Source organism: Protomyctophum parallelum, assembly GCF_964188405.1.
Source record: "Protomyctophum parallelum genome assembly, chromosome: 15".
NCBI lineage: Eukaryota > Metazoa > Chordata > Actinopteri > Myctophiformes > Myctophidae > Protomyctophum > Protomyctophum parallelum.
Genome location: NC_139710.1, coordinates 11,926,740 through 11,946,196, shown reverse-complemented (window position 1 = coordinate 11,946,196; position 19,457 = coordinate 11,926,740). Strand labels below are relative to the sequence as shown.

General features: G+C 43.8%; 2 protein-coding genes across 2 annotated transcripts in view; both read left to right on the top strand.

Moving 5' to 3' along the window:
• Positions 1–19,457, top strand: part of LOC310872171 (guanine nucleotide-binding protein G(q) subunit alpha) — a 148,306-nt gene that overhangs the window by 3,622 nt on the left and 125,227 nt on the right. The gene's annotated exons all lie outside the window — the stretch shown is intronic.
• On the top strand, positions 663–1,673 carry LOC310871687 (CMP-N-acetylneuraminate-beta-1,4-galactoside alpha-2,3-sialyltransferase-like; the record flags this gene model as incomplete). The annotated part of the gene is made up of 1 exon (XM_083783327.1): positions 663–1,673. The coding sequence occupies one exon, from the start codon at positions 663–665 to the stop codon at positions 1,671–1,673; it is 1,011 nt and encodes a 336-aa protein (XP_083639453.1).

The following is a 19,457-nucleotide window of genomic DNA, read 5'->3' as shown; positions in this document are numbered from 1 at the left end:
TTAGCTGCTCACGGACACACGGACGGACACACACACGGACGGACGGACGGAGTGCAAAACATACTCTCCCCCCATGCCTTCGGCCTGGTGGAGACAACAATTGGATCATTAGTTTCCATAACATGGGATAAAGAATTGCTTATTAAGGGAAATAAACAGCCAAGCAACAGTATGTCTGTCTGTCTGTCTGTCTGTCTGTCTGTCTGTCTGTCTGTCTGTCTGTCTGTCTGTCTGTCTGTCTGTCTGTCTGTCTGTCTGTCTGTCTGTCTGTCTGTCTGTCTGTCTGTCTGCCTATATTTGGTCCAGATTGACCTAGTGCTGATATCGGATAGATTATGGTAGAACCCATGGATAGATCTGACTGGCGTAGTCATCATGACAAGCCTATAGTCGGAGGATATATAACTGGGGTTTGCTACAGGTTTAGTGACAGAAGTCAAAGCTTCCTGGTTTAAGCTCTTAACAGTGGTGAGTTCTACACGAAGTAATCAGCAATAGAGATTTGAGCTGTCTAATATCAGAACTCCAATTAAATATAACTATTTAAGTGCACCTAGAATACTGTGCACCTCGCCGTGAAACCATCACCAGAGGGGGCGCTCTCTCTCTCTCTCTCTCTCTCTCTCTCTCTCTCTCCCCAACGGCCCCAGTCTTCTAAGATCATGCGTCGTAGGAAGGCCGTGCGAATCGTCTCCCTGGGAATCTTTGGTTTCATTCTGGCGGCCCTCGGTGTCTGGGCCATGAGCGGCCTGGAGTGGAGGACAGGTCACGGTGAAGGCAGGACGGGTGATTGGAAGCTTGGCTTTGCATCTTCCAAGGTCGCCACCCTGTACCCAGGTTTTGGATCTGTGCCCGTTCCCATGTTCCTCGATTCGAACTTTAAGCAATTCCCCGACATCAGAGAGTGTGGCCTTCCATTTGGAGTTAATTCACAAGAGAAGATCCTAGAGGACATTCTTTCGGCTACGGGAAGCTACGGTTTAGGGGAGGACCTGGATCGTTTGGAAAGCAAGAGTTGCGTCGTCGTCGGTAACGGAGGTATTCTGACCGACAAGTCTCTGGGCCATGTGATCGATACGTTTGACGTCGTCGTGAGGTTGAACGCAGCGCCGGTGAAAGGCTACGAGACGGACGTGGGCTCCAAGACCACCATGCGCATCCTATACGGCGCAAGCTGCCCCAAGGAGACGGAGACGGAGCAGATAGAGGACCAGTCGCTGTTTGTCCTCTCTGCATTTAGACCTGAGGACCTTGAGTGGTTTCGTCATATGGTCTTGAAGACGATGCCCGACGCGCAATTGCCAGTGGCACAGCGCGTACCAAGAAAGCCAGCCGACATGTGGATGCTGAACCCCTACTTTATCAAGGAGGCCTCTTTCCAGCTCATTGGCTTGCCGTACCACGATTGTCTGCCCGTTTGGGGTCAGAAGGCCAATATTCCCACCACGGGGGCGATTGCCATAACGATGGCCCTCCACCACTGTGACCGAGTGGCTGTGGCTGGTTTTGGCTACAACATCAGTGACCCCGACGCCGCTTTGCACTACTACGAAGACCTCAAAATGTCAGCGGTGACAGAACACGGCAATCATAACATAGTGAAAGAAAAGCAGTTTCTGGCGAAGCTTGTGAAGGCTGGAGCTATTGAGGACCTGACCTTGGGCGTCATGTAGTAGTCGGCGCCTTTGCCGCATTGTATACATCGGACAAACGTGTGTATGACAAGAGGTCATTGACAAGAGGTCAAAGGAAAATGCCTTTGTCACATGTATATGATGTTGGGGGTAAACGCGTGGTACGTGGATGACAGTCCACACCTAGCAGAGATGCCGTTAGGAAGTGACGGACTCTGTGAACAGGCAAGGCTGGTGAAAACGGTCAAAGTTTGGGTATCCCATAGCCAAGTGGGGCCCGGATCAGACCGTCGGGTTCCTCCTGGGTGACCAACCATCACTACGGGGTCAGGAGCTCGCTATCGACTGCGTCACCGGTCGGTGGAGTCGCAATGACAGTAAGTCCATTCAGATGGAACTGTTGGCCGTCGCGCTCCGCTCAATGTACAGTCAGGCCGCTGTAAGCCAAAAGCGAATGCGTTAGTAGGCGAGCAGTGCTCTTTGTGATCGGTGGGCTCTGAAAAGGAGCCGCCAGGAAGCAAAGACTTGAAGTCTTCTCTCCAGGGTAGCCTGGGTGGTAGACTTCAAGAGGAAAGGGGTCTAGCCCGGGACTGCGCCCTCAAAGGAGAGCTGGAGGGAGGTCCGAAAGACTCAAGTGAAGTCCGGAAGAGCGACTTATTTGGATATCGTGGCACTGAGATAGCAGAGTTTAAGTGAAAACATGTAGGTTATTGCTCAGTCGACTAAGAGGTGGTCAGTCGACTGAGACCCGTTCCGATCGATTAGTCGAATATTCGACTAATCGGGGTCAGCCCTAGTACTGATCCGATGCTTTGACACGGGTTTTCACTACAGTACAGTCGGAAGTTTGTTTTAGAGAGCTCATTTCTCTATGGGTTAATTAGATTAGGTGTAGGCTACTTCTAATATACGACACCTGTGAACCATACATTTGTGCACAAAGCCGCAGGAGGGAGAGAGAGCAGCACCATAGACTTCCATACTAGTAGCAACTGTTGGAGTGTTTGTGTATGGTATGAATGCACGTCGGGCCATTATAATGCCATGTCAACGCAGCAGCATGTAGAGCGGCTATTTTCGGGGGAAAAAGTTCCCTCTGGGAATCCAAATTACAAATATGATTCATGTTAAGTGACCTTTCCCAAAGAACGGAGAATAATTGAATACAAATAGAAACAGTTGGGGTTGACTACAACAAATATATTAAAGGGTCTGCTGCAGACCAAGCGGGGAAAATTAGGTTGAAGGTTCAATATAAAATCAAGTGGAAATTAAAATGAAAACACAGAGCGAAAAAACACGGGGTCAATATAAATTGGTACAATTACAAAAACACGGGGAATAAAAGGGTATAATGTAAGGGGAAGACCAACTACAAAATTTATATAGAGTATGTAACACAATAAAATAGTGAACAAAATCAAATACTGAAAATAAGCGTTCTTTCAATATTATCTCCCCAAGAGAGGTGGTTAAACTTGAGTGAGTTCTAGGAGGGACATTCTGGCCTGGTATGTGTCAAGGAGGGTCTGAGAGCATGCGAGAAGCTCATGTCTTTGAATAATTGGTTTGCAATGTCTGGGTTGAATCAAATAACCAAGCCCCCCCAACAGATGGAATAATTGCCAAAATGTATAATCAAAAGTAACTAACAATTTGTCCCACAGGAGGTGTCCAGGAGGGAGTTCTGAAAAAACTTAAATGTCAATAATATGTTTTAATATGTCAATAATATGTTTTAATGTGTCAATAATATGTCACATGAAGGAGGGGAGAGAGTAACCCTGAGAGTAACCCTAATCCTATAAATTCCCTAATACATTCTCTACAGGATCAGGGGGACGTCAATGTCTGAAGGTGTGTGGGAAGTGTAAGCATAACAGCAGGGGGGGACACTCACATACAAGGTCAGGATGCAACACAGACCCAGACTTTCCAGACTTTCCAAATTTTACTTAACCCTTGGAATGCCAGGACCAATTTTTTTGTTTGGGTAACAAATTGGCATATTTTTAATTCATCGTTTTAACATACAAGAAAGATCTGGTGGATTGAAGAGATGTTTTTCTTTGTTCATTCAGACTGGTTTCGTTGAATGGCTGTAGAGAGACTGTGTACCAATTTGCGTGATGTTTGGACAAAATCTGTAGGTGTACTGTGCAAAAACTTGTTTTGCACAAAGCGGCCTCCTGGTGGCGCTATAACAGGCCGTTGTGGAATGTTTGGGGCAGAGCTGTAGAGAGACTGTGTACCAATTTGCGTGATGTTTGGACAAAATCTGTAGGTGTACTGTGCAAAAACTTGTTTTGCACAAAGCGGCCTCCTGGTGGCGCTATAACAGGCCGTTGTGGAATGTTTGGGGCAGAGGTTCATGGTTGGCATCCAGGGAGTGTGTGTGCAAAATTTGGCATCGACCGGGTTAACGGTGGCCGAGATTAGCTCCTCACGGACGGACGGACGGACGGACGGACACACGGACACACGGACGGACGGACGGAGTGCAAAACATACTCTCCCCCTAGGCCTTCGGCCTGGTGGAGACAATAATGTCATGCAGGGTAACTGTAAGGATTGTTGTTTGAGAACACAAATAGCAATGGGATTCAATAAATCTCAGATTTTCCTTCATACTCCATGCCCTCTCTGTTGCCCACTCTTGCTCTTTTCCTCTCTCTCTCTCTCTCTCTCTCTCTCTCTCTCTCTCTCTCTCCTTCATATTTTCTCTCACTTCCAACAGTACTACTACACGTTCTCTCCCCCCTCCCCTCTGAAGTGAACATACAGTATAGCTAAACTTATCTACTGTATCTGTCTTTATGCAGAACCTCTGTGTGTGTCTCTCTCTCTCTCTCTCTCTCTCTCTCTCTCTCTCTCTCTCTCTCTCTCTCTCTCTCTCTCTCTCTCTCTCTCTCTCTCTCTCTCTCTCTCTCTCTCTCTCTCTCTCTCTCTCTCTCTCTCTCTCTCTCTCTCTCTCTCCCCCTTCCTTCTGAAGTGAACATATAGCTAAACGTATCTACTGTATCTGTCTTTATGCAGAACAGAGGTCTCTCTCTCTCTCTCTCTCTCTCTCTAATGCACCATAGCTCCCTGAAATTAAAGATGAAATTGGCATAAAAGTACAGAGGCATATACAGGCTTCCAGGACAGCTGAATAAGCATGATCATATCAAGTGCTCCCAACTTTATCCAGCCATTACTCTGATACTGATCACAGTGACTAGCATTGTCTAATGAGGTCTGTAATGTTTGTAATGTTTAAAGGTTGTTCTTTTGTTGTGTTTGTTGTTTGGTTTATTATTTATTTTGATAATAAATAATAATAATCTTTATTGTCCAGAAGGATCTTCGTCTGATATAGTCTGTTCAACACCCGCATCACAAACAACACAGAGCCCATAACACCAAGACAATACAAAAACATGAGGTCCCCACAGTATACAGAACCATCCTATCGGTGGGGCAGTTTGTTCAATGCCGTGATGGCTGAGGGGACAAAACTCCTACTAAAACGGACCTTTTTCCATATCTTTGTCCAGATGGCATGAGGTTAAAGAAGTGATACAGGCAGTGGCGTGCACAGATAGACACTAGGGGGTGCTAGAGCACCCCCTGCCCTTTTGGAAATTTTGCTCATAAAAAAAAACGTTTCTACTATATTATTTAGGCCCCCACAATTCTAAAGTTATGTTACTATGTCAGTGTTTCTTCATTTAAAAAAAATAGCAGTCCTACAAGCTCGTAGCGCGCCACTCGGTGGCGCGCTATGAGCTTGTAGATCTGCTATTTTTCAATAGCTAAAGCACCAAAATGGGTTCCCGCCCCAAAATGCGCTGCAAAAAGGTGCCCTTTTTTTCACTTGAGCACCTGCCCCTCTAAATGTCTGAGCACGCCACTGGATACAGGGGATGATCAGCTGATCTATACAAGCTCAAAACGTGTCACTTTGCATCACTTTTAAAGCTTGTAGATCTGCTATTTTTGCTGATTTTGTGTGACGCTGTACAAGTATGATAGAGTAAGGGCATTAATGTACACAAAAACACAAAAAAATGGAGATAAGAGGTTTCTGCTCGACAGCAAGGAAATGCGAACTAACTCACAAAGTTTCATTATTATCCCCAAACAACCTGTGCTGAGAGAAAGTTTTACACGAACAAGCTAATGTCATTCCCCTTGGGGGATTGATGTGAAGTACTTTGCCAAGGAGACACACTGAAAGCTGTTTTCAATGAGACAGAAATACACACGTGTGCATGGGCACACCTTCTTGCGTTGAACAGCTTGTCTTAGTGTCTAACACGAGTCTTCACGGACCATTAACTTACTCCAATTAAAACATGAAGCAATGTGGTGCTTTCCTACCAGAAGGAGGAAGTCCTCACGTGCCTCTTCATCAGCCCTCTGGGACAACACCTCGAGACTTCTGCCATCCCCGTCCCTTTGGTTGTTCACATATGGCCAATTGAGATGTCCCATATACAATATGTTCAGGGAACGCTGGTTTTACTTGAAGTGTATGTGCTCGTGGGACTTTGTGTATGGTTTGTGTGGCAACTGTGGGAGGCATACTGTAGAAAATACAGCCCGCCAATCCTTTCTAGTTTCCACACCTTATTTTGTCATGCATTATACACAACATGAGATACAGTACAATGGTACATTAAAAGGATGAAGCCACGGTGAGGCCTTTAGGAGGGCCATTCAAGCCTCAAGCGGAGCCTGCAGCACCACCAAGGGCAAGGTGGAGCCTGCGGAACCATTGTGGCTCGAGAATCCACCATTCCTGAATAAAGTGCCGGGTGCTGGGAGTCTGGTGCAACGCACAGGGGCTGGACCTGGTGAGAGCAGGAGTGGACCCGGTGAGACGTAGGAGGGGCCCGGACAGGAGACAACCCACAGAGCTTAGTCCTTCCACGCGCCAGAATGGTACCTCCCAGTCCCGGCAGAGTAGTTCAGGAGGAACGGATTGTGTGGCCCTGGTTTTCCCTAATGGGACTTATCGAGGGTATACTGTAGCTACTGGGACGTAAGTCGGGACTTGATCACCCCGGCTGGGTCACCTGAGTGAGGGCCCGAGGGGTATGATGTTGGGAGACCCGAAACCCCGATGACCTTGGGATACATCACTGAGGATACGTCCCAGGTGCATCCATGCGATGTATTTTTGTTTTAGTTATTTATAGTGACTCATAGGAATAGACTATGTGACAACCAGGAATAGTCTGGTGACCACTGGAGAGACAGGTGGCAGCCGGAATGTAGACGGCCCCCGGGAGCAGTATGGGTTGGCGCCCCAGCCTGTGTCTTCCGTGAGGAAGAATTGATCACCCCGGCTGGGTCACCTGAGTGAGGGGTATGATGTTGGGAGACCCGAAACCCTGATGACCTTGGGATACATCACAGAGGATACGTCCCAAGTGCATCCATGCGATTTTTGTTTTAGTTCTTACATTCTATTCAAGAATGGGTTATGTGGCCCAGGCCGTGGCGTAACGGTCTGGGCACCTGACTGGTAATCCAGTCGCAGTGTGCCGCGGGTTCGACTCCCGAGCCCGACACGGCCTTTACTGCATGTCATCCCCCCATCTCTCTCCCGTTTCCTGTCAGCCTACTGTCTGTCCCTTCAAAAATCAATAAAAGGCGTAAGCCGCAAAAAAATATCTTAAAAAAAATAAAAAAAATAATGGGTTATGTTGGAGGTACAGGTACACGACAGTTTGTAGCTGGGTATAGATTTGTCCCCCTTCATGCTTTAAAGGTTTGATGCTGGAAGAAGCCAAATTCACCTGCCTGGTGTAAACATTTTCATGTTTTCACTTTACTAAATAAATGTATTTATTTATTGTTTGTAGCCTATTGTATATTGATGTAAATGTTCTTTTAACATGCAGCAACACTAGCAAATTCACAAATTTCACAAATACAGCGAACATAATTTGACTGTCGAGTCAGTGGTTGTATATAGAGAAACTACTGTAGATTATTGCCTGGTTTTATGTTTTGTTTATGTCTTCCAATGTAGCTGACCAGAAAGAATATCCACATTTGTAATCATACAGCATTTAGCTCACTCACTGTAGAGCACTGAGCAGACCCCTATACTAGTCTGAAGACAAAATAATATCTACAGTATCTATTCAACCATACAGGATTAATGCAGATATTAAGTCAAATGTAAATTGCTTCATCAAACTTTATGGAGGAGTCTTGGAGATTAAAATAATTTTAGACAGAGAACAGTATGGGGTCCAAAGCCAAGGGAAGATGCAGCGTTTATACTGTATGCCTTTCTGCACGTGCGTGCGTGCATGCGGTATAATCTATTTCAAAGAGACTAGCCTAGGGATTTACTCCACTCTGAGTTTGCTCCACAGGGGGTGTGTGGGGAATGCAGACAAACACCCCAGCAGCAGCACTGTCGGCCATGATGGAAGACACAATCTCATTTGGCCATTTAGCTGACTAGTGAGGACTGGGCAGATATTCGTGCAAATATGGCTTAACAGTGGATGAGAGAATAAAATACAAAGAGAGAGAGAGAGAGAGAGAGAGAGAGAGAGAGAGAGAGAGAGAGAGAGAGAGAGAGAGAGAGAGGTGTACTATGAGGAAAAAGCAAGCGAAGCGAGATGTTCAAAGATAAAGTACCGGTATATGAAATGTATCACGATAAAATACAATTGTATCCTGATCATTGATTATGCTAATCATTTTATAAATTGGTCTATTCTCCTTTCCCTTCACACTTCACAATCCTGCTTCTTTCCTCCTTTCACCCTTTTGTTTCTTTCTTGTCTCATTCCTTCCCTTAAAGACTCTCTTTTTCCACTTTCTCATACCTATAGTTAAACTTTTTATTATCTCCAAATACATATTTCACACCCACCAGCTCCTTTATCACGCTCAGCTTGTGTTAACACACCAAATATGCACATTCAATGATCCAGCTTTGAATTGAAAAAGGGCCCTATTTTGGGGCAGAAGCGTGATGAGTTTTTCCTCACCTGCATTTGCTTGGTGTTTTTGGGGTGATTTGGAAGGAAATATGTGTCATTTGCAAATCAGCTGTGCCTGTGCCCTGCAATTATGGTATCAACCAGGACCACGATTTGAACTGATAATTCCACCAGGATATACAGTACTGTAGCAACCTTGTCTGTGGTTGTTATTTTTGTCACTTTAGTTAGCAGAGGCGCACACTGATACTTATCCTCGTCGTCATATAAGGCCGCAATCATACACTGCCACTGAATCCTGTGTCGTGCTTTGGCCTGCTCTTCGTCAAAGGTAAGACCCATCTCCTTCAGCTCCATCATCACTGTCCTTCGCCAGGTGTTCTTTGGTCTGCGTCTCATTTTCTATTTGGGGTCCATCTCAAGGCAACCTTGGGTAACCTTTCGTTGGGCATCCTCAATACATGACCGAGCTATCTTAATCTGCGTCTCTTTATCTCAAGGGACACATGTAAGCTGTCCGTATTCTTATAAAGTTCGTCATTTGAGATTTCATTTGGCCAGAAGTCTTCAAAATCACACAAATACGTATGCTTAGTCTGGTCACTTTACCTAAAGCTGGAACAAATATTTATTTCTATTACATTCTACACTGCTAACATGAGGCAATGTTTAAATGTCTTATCCAAAAATACAGTTTTTCATCATGACACACAGAGAATATTGAAGGCATATTATCCAGTTATGGGTTCCTCTTTCATAAATACTCACTGACTGGTTAACTACAGTAGATCAATTTATTTCTGTTTGAATCAGTGCCAGACTCTACTCACTGGACCAGTGCCAGATGTATTAAAACTGCATGTGTTACTTCCTACAAAGATCATTTTACATCATCTGCTTTCTGTTTGAGGTGCTTTGAGGTGATTTTGTTTGTTGATGACTCTGCACCTCCCACACAAGGACACCAGTTTGCTGAAAATACAGTTCCAGAGGTGACTCCCAAGCCAGTTGAGCTTAAAATGCACCCCCGCACTGCTGTGATTGGCTGAGACGTGCTGAGCTCTCTGCTCACCACAATTATTACATTAGCTGCATGTTGTATTGTTGTAATAATAAAAAACGAATATAAAATAACTGCAAGCAGTAGTGGACTGTGGACTGTTTTGAAATTGCCAAATGTGCTGAGACAATTGCATTTAGCCACTTCGATGTGCTCTGAGACATCGCTGTGACTCTGGAAAAATCGCCGTGGCTCAGAGACATCGATGTGGCTCTGAGAAATCAATGTGTGATGGAGACATTGATGTGGCTTGGAGACATCATTGTGGTAGGAGACACCAATATGGCTCGGAGACATCGATGCGCTTGGAGACATGAATGTGCTAGGAGACATCGATGTGGTTTGGAGACATTAACGTGCTATAGGACAGGGGTTCTCTACGTGTTTGACTGGGGACCCCCGGAAATCCTTTGGCCATGTCTCGCGACCCCCACCCCACCCCGCCCTCACTCCCCACCCCCAATACAAACTGACTGCAAAAATAACCTTAATAATAGAGAGAATATATTAGAAACCAGATATACTGAAACCAGATATAATCATTAAGGAAAGTTTATGCATGCAATATGTGTACTATGTAAACTCTTCATGACCATTTTCCATTTTCCAGCCATTCAGTTTTGTTTTTAGTTATTTAGTTTTTTTAATAATTTGGGGACCCCCCCACAATAATTTGGCGACCCCCCGAGGGGTCGCGCCCCATGGGTTGAGAACCCCTGCTATAGGAGACATATGGATGTGGTTTGGAGACATGAACGTGCTATAGGAGACATTGCTGTGCTCGGAGACATCTAGGTGACGTGGGACGTTGATGTGCTCTGAGATGTCGATGTGCTTTCACTTTTACTTTCACCTTTGTGTTACAAAAATGATTTGACCGTGAAATTCTAAATCGTCTTTGTGGGAATCGATCACGTTGATAGGTTGTCATGTAGATGTTGAACTTCATCCCCATGGTAACCTTCTTTTTTCTTTTTTCTTTTTTACATTTTATGGAATAATATGGCTTCTACTTCTACTGCTGCAGGCAGCACAAAGGGCTAGAATTAGAACAGACACCTGGTCAAGGTGCCAAAGGGCCACATCCCCGGTTAGATCATTAAGTTCCAAGTGCCAAGGAACACCTGGCAGGGGGTTGGTAAGGCCAGGTCCCAGATCAGTTATTATTATTGCCAGTAGTGTGATACAGCTGACACAGTGATCCCACATCAGACCATTAGGCCTCACGCAGAGCTGATGAACAGCAAGAAAGACAAAAAAAGACAAATGTAGAGAGAAAGCAAGTCAGTGAAAGACAGACAGGCCAGCAGAGTGGCAGTACAGTAAAATCCTTAGTGTTCATTTAACTCAGAGAGGACAGACTTTTCTACACTTTTCTACTTTTCTACAGGGAGATACTTCTTCTAAAGCAATGAACTCTCCACTCCATCTGGGAATTGGCTGTTGTCCAGCACTATGCAGAGGACTACTGACCTAGGCCACATTTACTCATTTGGCACTAGAGTGTGGACATATGGTTAGGGTTGACCTATTTGGCTAGGTTCCTATACCAATAACCAACCAGAGTTCGTGACAAAGACAAGAATATGAAAGTATTACAAAAAGCCAAAGGAGGCCTTGCACAGAATGTTTGTATAGCTGAAGGTAAAGGACTGGAAGAGCATGAACTTACTGTTGTGACCTGTTTATCAAATTATTACATTTATGTTGATATATCTACTATATCAACAAATATAGCAATTGTTTTGCTCATGCTGTAGCAATCGTTTCTGGAATCTCCTATAATTATGGTATAAATTGTTCTGTCGTATCATTACAGGCTTCTGTATTATTCCGGAATGTACAATTATGGACGCCAATATTATGTACAATAACTGCACTCTGTCGAGTGCCTACTTGCTTGTTGCACACTAGTAGGCCATAAATGGCCTACTAGTGCGCAAGCAGAGCGTGCAAGTACTCTCGACCGCCACAAACTGTCAAATCTCAGCTTCTCTGTGAAGGAACATTTGAAATGTTGAATTATTAGGTTTAGCTATTTGCTACCTACCTACTTTATGCATGTAAAAAAGTAGTATTATGATTTATGAAGTATGGTACAAGTTTCTATTTATAAAATAAATAGTTTTATCCCTATTTAGTTTCTCAAAGAAAAATAAGTCATCGATATCCGATGAAAAAAAGGTATATAAACTGAAATAAAATATCTTATCACGTATACAGTATAATTATTTAATTATTTATTTTAAATTGTCAATTGTTTTAAATTTATTTAATATTGGACTGGATATTAATACTAAATCATGATCAGAGTAATAGGTGTCTCTAACTTCAATTTATGTAATAATACTTTCACATTTGTTAAAATATACATGATACAAAATACTTCCGTAATCTGTAGTTGGATTTGTGATGAATTGTTTAAAGCCTAATCTGGACATGAAGGTCTTTATACTTTATCTTTCTCACTATACAGGTCATCATTTAAATCTCCTAGTATCATAATAGAAGAAGTCGAAGAGGATAGATACTTTATCAAGTTTTCGAGAAATGACTTTAATTTCGAAAGGTCTGTTTTAGGTGATCTGTACATAAGAATGATATATAGATCTTTATCTTTTACATGTATGCATAGTTGCATACGTGTTCTACTCTTTCTAATATTTTGATTTAATTTTGAATTATTTTAATGAAAATATCTTCTTAATAACAAACATCACTCCCCCACCTGTATCATATTCTCTGTCATTCCTGAATGTATTGTAATTCATGTCCATTTTTCTTAATTTAAAAGTAAGGTTATTATGTTTCTTTAAGAGTGTTTCAGTAAAAGCTATTAGATCCAACATTTCGAGTTGGGAATCTGAGTTTATATCTTCTAAATGTGCTAAATAACCTCTGACGTTCAATCCAATTTTTTATGAATTATTTAATGGTAATTGAAGTATCTTCCGTATAGCTGGATTTTCTAAAGATGATTGACGTAATCTTATCATTTCTCTCTCTACATTCTTATCCACCTTGATCTTTTTAGGATTGAAGTCAAGTATATATAGATCTCTTATCCTTTTCACTCTACTGAATGCTACATAGGCTTGTCCTATGTATGCACCTTCCCAGCATATGACGTCAGGGTATAACTGTTATAATTAGCTCTCAGCCTCTCAATGATGACATAATAAAGATGTGGATTAAAGGACCCAATGCCAGGGTGTAATTGGTTTTCGATGGTGACGTAAGGACGATATGTTTTAGTCTCGGGACCATTAAAGGTAATGCTCCATCTATACATGTAAGATCTATACATGTCGATGGTGACGTACGTATATGTCGATCAGTGTCGGGTGGATTAAAGGAAATGCCTCTATGTATATGTATATGTAATTTGTAAGTTGATTAGCGGTATACTGTGGTTACTTCGCCCCACTTTTGATGCGTATGCACCGTCCCAGCAAATGACGTCAGGGTATTATAGGACCCAATGCCTTGCATTGTGAGTAGTCATTACGTCATTTGCTGGGACGGTGCATAGCCTACGCATCAAATATCGTCCTGGGCGATACCATTGCGTGGCACATCTATGCACAGATTGTCTATGTTCACAGGCTTCTGTGTGCGGCCTAGAGGAGCAACTGAGCATGTTCAACACCACTTCTTACACCATGGTGTAAGAGGTGTCCTTTGGGAAACCGGGCCAATGTGTGATACAATTTGTTAAGAAACCTCTCTATCAATATCAGCTGACAATTTTCACAATGGCCTTGTTTTCACTTAATCTTTATACATTGATTTGATCATCAACATTAAAATTTAATTAGTACCATTAGCAGCACAGTCTGTGTGCCTGCCCTCACTGCATGGAATACATCATCAGTATGAAGCCTTTTATTTTGATATAAGAGTAGTGGAGCACTAATACTGCTCCGATGCAACGCTGCCTGTATTATCTACAAGTAGAAAAGAACCTTTAAACATTAGACCTCTTATTAAAGCTATTCACAGTGGTCAATAGGCCTGTGTGTGTGTGCGTGTGTGCGTGCGTGTGTGTGTGCGCATGTGTGTTTTTGGGGGGTGAGGGTGAGAAATAAAAGCGGAGAGAAAAAGAAAAGTGGGCAGAGAAAGAGATTGAGAGAGAGAGAGAGAGAGAGAGAGAGAATCAATCTTCCATGCGCCCCCTGTGGTCTGGGGTATACCTGTCCTGTTCCTGACATCACACAGCCAAGCCTTCTGGGTAGTAATCAATCAGTCATATGCTGACAAGCTGGTGGAACTGAGTGGTGTGCGTGCGTGCGTGCGTGGGTGCATGCGTGCGTGCGAGTGTGTGTGTGTGTGTGTGTGTGTTTTCATCTGTATGAAAATGTAAGTGTATAGGTGTATGTGTTAGAGAGGCTATATTAGCTTGGGGAACCAATAGTAGAAAGGCAGAATAATGGAGTGAAAAGGGTAGAAGAGAAATGGAGGTGAGAGGTGACAAAGGAATGTGAAGATTATAGCCTATACTGTATGAATAGGAGAGATATAAATTATATATTGTAGATCAAAAACGTTATTCAAATGAAGCATTGAGAGGCAGGAGTGAAGAACCCTCATGTGAGCAGAAAGTGAGAGAAGTATCAGTATAAATGTAGATTTTTCCAAATTGAGAATGAACTATAGGTGTCTATAAGAGGTTTGGTCTGCTGTGTATGTGTGGCTGAGTGTCAGACCCGAGCTACAGTACTGTATAATTTCCTGTACACTGCAGTGTGCGAATGTAGCACATCCACTAACTCGTATATTTACCCTCAATTTCATAAAGTAATTATTATATTATTAGTCAATACACCTCTAGAATGGACCAAATAGCCATTTGTAATTTCAAACTAATTCTCCCAACATATCTTATCATTTTTCTCTCAGTATTATTGTATTCACCTTTAGTCTACACTAGTATATACTGTATGAATGTTTTCTTTATTGCTTTCTGAACCATGCACAGTACTGTATTATTTCCACCCCCTTACATCCCCATCATTACTTGACCAATTATCTCTCTCTCTCTCTCTCTCTCTCTCTCTCTCTCTCTCTCTCTCTCTCTCTCTCTCTCTCTCTCTCTCTCTCTCTCTCTCTCTCTCTCTCAGTTTAATTTATCTCTGAGAGATAACGTGGAGGAAATTAATTTCATAAGCTCCCAACCGACTGTTCATCATAAATTGTAAGGCCAACATATCAACGTAATAATAATGTACAATGCTATATCCTGTGTCAGTGAAGTTTACATTTGCGTGTTAAAGGTGTTCCTGACGTGACCAAAAGCAATACCACAGGCTACAGTTGGATTGAAAGGTCGTTATAACCAATTATAACAAATACAGTAAATATTTTGAAATGTTGAGTAACAATGTACAGATTATATATTTTGGGGATATTCTTCATTTGACTTCGTTTTCCCTGCTTACTGTAAAACATTCTGGATTAAGAGTGATTGCCAAATGCCTAAATTGCTAATTGTGCATTAGTTTAGTGACATTATAATGCATCCTGTGACAATAAAAAAGGATTATGACTGGACTTCTCAATAAAAGACTCACAACACCCATTGTTGCATAATTATTAATTAAATAAGTGGTGGATTAATTTGTATAATATATGATTTAATGAGTGTCCTCCACCCGGCCATAACTTATGCTTGATTTATACTTACTGTAGTTAAAATAGAGGTCTGTTCAGAACACAATGCAGTACGACATGTTGTGAGCGTATAAATTGGCTAATTTTGGCACACACGACAGCGTGCAACTAAGTATAAATCAGGTGTAACAATGCTGAGGGGATCTGTAGCTTGGCAGCAGATGTAGAACAGTGCGGTGTTATTCATGCAAAGGGCATCCAGTGGAGATTGAGTGCAGAGGAGTGCAGCATGTATCAGTCAGAGATCTGGTTGAGCAGAACACATTGACTGGGGCAGAGGTTGCAAGGTATATGCATAATGCATGCACAGGGTCAAGAGTAATATACAGTTGGCCGTATTGGTTTGCTGAGTTATTTAATTTATTTTGCTAGTAATGTGATAGAAGGCAATCTGAGTTTGTTTGGTAATTGATTTAGTGGTATTTTTCAGGAGGAGGCTGGCTTGCTGTTGTGACTAAGTTGGTGGCATTGATGTATTGTTTAAGGGACTGCTGCTATAAACGGCCCAATTCTTAGAGCTGGGAATAATATTATCAAGGTAGCTAACAATCAAGATGCAAAGGAGCAGACAGCTGAGCAGGGCAGGCCATCCATTCCATGCAGTGTCTATCAAACCAACAAGGTCAGGTGTCACACCTAGCCTATTATGGGCTAAATTGTGGATGATAAAGTATCGCTATAGCCTATAGCTTTATAGCACCATTGAATCTGTGAGAGCAGGTATATAGGTAGGTGGTCCTGGGATATTGGAACACACTATAGCCTTCTCACAGTCATGGGCCCAAACATCAGTGGTCCCCTCCTTTTCTCACTGTACACTAAATCCCTTGGCACTATCATCTCTGCTCACAATATATCCTATCACTGCTACGCCGATGACACACAACTGTTTCTATCCTTCCCCCCCTCTGCCACTCAGGTGGAAGAGCGCATCACTGCATGCCTGGCTGACATCTCACAGTGGATGTCCTCCAACCACCTCAAACTGAACCCAGACAAGACTGAGCTTCTCTTCTTCCCAGCTAAGTCCTGCCCTATGCAGGAGCTAACTATTTCCGTAGACAACACCCTGGTAACGTCTGTCCCAACAGCCAGGAATCTTGGTGTTGTCCTGGACAGCCAGCTCTCGTTCAAAACTCACATCACAGCTGTCACTCGATCCTGTAGGTTCACACTCTATAACATACGACGAATTAGACCGTTCCTCACCCAGGAATCAGCCCAGCTCCTAATCCAGACAACAGTCTTGTCAAAACTTGACTACTGTAACTCCCTCCTTACTGGCCTACCAGCATGTGCACTTAAGCCTCTCCAGCTGATCCAAAATGCTGCAGCTCGCTTGGTCTTCAACCAGCCAAAATTCTCACATGTCTCCCCCCTGCTCCGCTCCCTCCACTGGCTCCCGGTCGCTGCCCGCACAGAATACAAAACTCTGATGCTGGCATTCAAAGCAACCAAAGGTATGGCTCCCCCATATCTTGCAAGTATGATCGAACCCTACAAACCCTCCCGCGCACTCAGATCAGCCAACGCAGGGAAGCTGGAAGTACCCTCACTAAAAACGCCGGGACAACGCTCCACACGTCCCAAACTCTTCTCCCTTCTGGCTCCAAAACTGTGGAATGCACTTCCCATTGCAGTCAGAACTGCAGCATCACTCCCAATCTTCCGCCGTAGTCTGAAAACCCACCTTTTCAGAATCCATCATGGCCCGTAGCACTTACCCCACCCCCTTAGATAGCATTTCTGTAGACGTAGATAGCATTTGATACAGATTTATAGCATGTTATGTAGACAGCACTATAATTGCATTGTATGTAGTCATAGCACAACATAGTACATAAGTATAGCATAGTAGTATAGATGTATAGTTTATATGTATAGTTTCATCATATAGATATTCCACTGTTACTTTCTTAGCTTACGCATGTTTCATGATAAATGTTCTTATGTGATGTCGCTCTGGATTAAGAGCGTCTGCTAAATGCCTAAATTGTAAATTGTAAATTGTAATTGACATCTGGGCATGAAGACCCACCTCACACATTTATAAGTATTACCTTTAGTTACCTTTAATTTAGAAGAATTCATAGTAGCCCGAAGACCGGTGTTTGAAACTGTTTGACACTTAACATAATACAATTTGAGACGGGATGCACAAGCAGATTAGACACGCAAACGGACCGACATGCGGAAACAACGGTCGAACATGCGCTGCTCCTGTGCTTGCGGTTAGTGTTAGGTTAAGTTGTCGGACCATTAGGTTGTCGGACCAATAGGTTGTCGGACCAATAATATGTCTAAACTAAAGCCTGTATACTCTTTGAGACATGGAACAAGCTTAAGCCTATATATTTATTCTTTCACTATAAACAGGAAGTGATGTTCTGCTGAATCCCACTGTTTAAAATACAATTCTGAAGCAAGTCTTATATAAATACATACATATGAGCCATGATAAATGCATGTTGCCAGTGTGCAGTTCCGGCACTTTAAAAGTGTTGACCTCTTCCCAAGCGTGCTATATTCATCCGCAAGAGCGAAATTACATTGATACATGAGTGCAGAAAGGCAGGGTTCCTGGAGTACCCATCCGCACTCTCTTGTATAAAGTTTCTTTATTTCATGAAATCACAGCAGCAGTCCGCCTAGAGCAGCGGTTCCCAAAGTGGGGTCCGCGGACCCCTAGGGGTACGCGACGCATAGCCAGGGGTACCCAAGCCCCCTTTTTTTTTTTTTTTGAGGGGGCTAGTGAATCATGGTGTGTGTGTGATATGAAATGTCCAGTACCTCCCCAGTGCCTCCCCAAGTGCCACCCCAGTGTCTGCCCTGCAGTGTCTGCCCAGTGTCTGCCCAGTGCCTCCCCAGTGTCCGCCATGGTTCCTCCCCAGTGTCTGCCCAGTGGCTCCCCAATACCTCCCCAGTGTCCTCTGAGTGCCTCCCCAGTGTCCCCCTGAGTGCCTCCCCAGTGTCTCCCCAGTGCCTCCCCAATGTCTCCCCAGTGGCTGCAGTTTCTCCCCAGTGCCTCCCCAGTGCCTTCCCAGTGCCTCCCCAGTGTCCCCTCAGTGCTTCCCCAGTGCCTCCCCAGTGTCCCCCTGAGTGCCTCCCCAGTGTCCCCCCCAGTGCCTCCCCAGTGTCCCCCTGAGTGCCTCCCCAGTGCCTCCCCAGTGTCCCCCTGAGTGCCTCCCCAGTGTCTCCCCAGTGCCTCCCCAGTGTCTCCCCAGTGTCCCCCTGAGTGCCTCCCGAGTGCCTCCCCAGTGCCTCCCCAGTGTCCCCCTGAGTGCCTCCCGAGTGCCTCCCCAGTGTCCCCCTGAGTGCCTCCCGAGTGCCTCCCCAGTGCCTCCCCAGTGTCTCCCCAGTGCCTCCCAGTATCCCCCCAGTGTCTCCAATAGCAATACAATAGCAATAATACAAATCAATCTTAATTTATTAATCTTATTAATTAATTATTGAATCAAATTAATTAATTAATCAAAATGTTCGACGCAAGAAGGCCCCCCTGCGGCCTGCGCCCAGCACCATGCCAAAGCTTTTTCCTGCAGGAAACACTGCTTGTGGTTGTAAATATATTGTTATCTGTGTTGTGAGGGTGAGGGGGTACCTGGAAAAATATCTACCCCAAAAGGGGTACCTGGTCCAAAAAGGTTTGGGAACCCCTGGCCTAGAGAAACGCACACATGAAGGCCTTCCTCAGCGTTTCCAATGCTGAGAAAGGCCTGTGTGCCGAAACACGTTCATTGTATTGTTATATGTTATGTTATGTGTTATATACACAATTGTATGCCACATTCACAATTTGCCATGTCACAATAAAAGCATCACAATCGTCAAATGTAATTAACACTCAAGGTTTTGTAGTGAAGAACACTCTTTGAATTAGGTCCATTCAAAAAGCCAAAATGGACTGTGTTGAATGGCCAAGTCATGTCCTGTTAGGCCTAATGTCTGTCAGGATGGATATTTCCTGAAGCCTCATTATTATGGCCCCAAGGCCGAATCCCATTGGGACCTCTTACCTCCCAACCCCACACAACAATAAACTGGCCCTCGTAAATCACCAGGGATCTCTATTGAATTAGCCCTGCAGCTAGATCAAATCTAACATAATTGGTTAAATGCATTATGTTGATTAATCGGTTG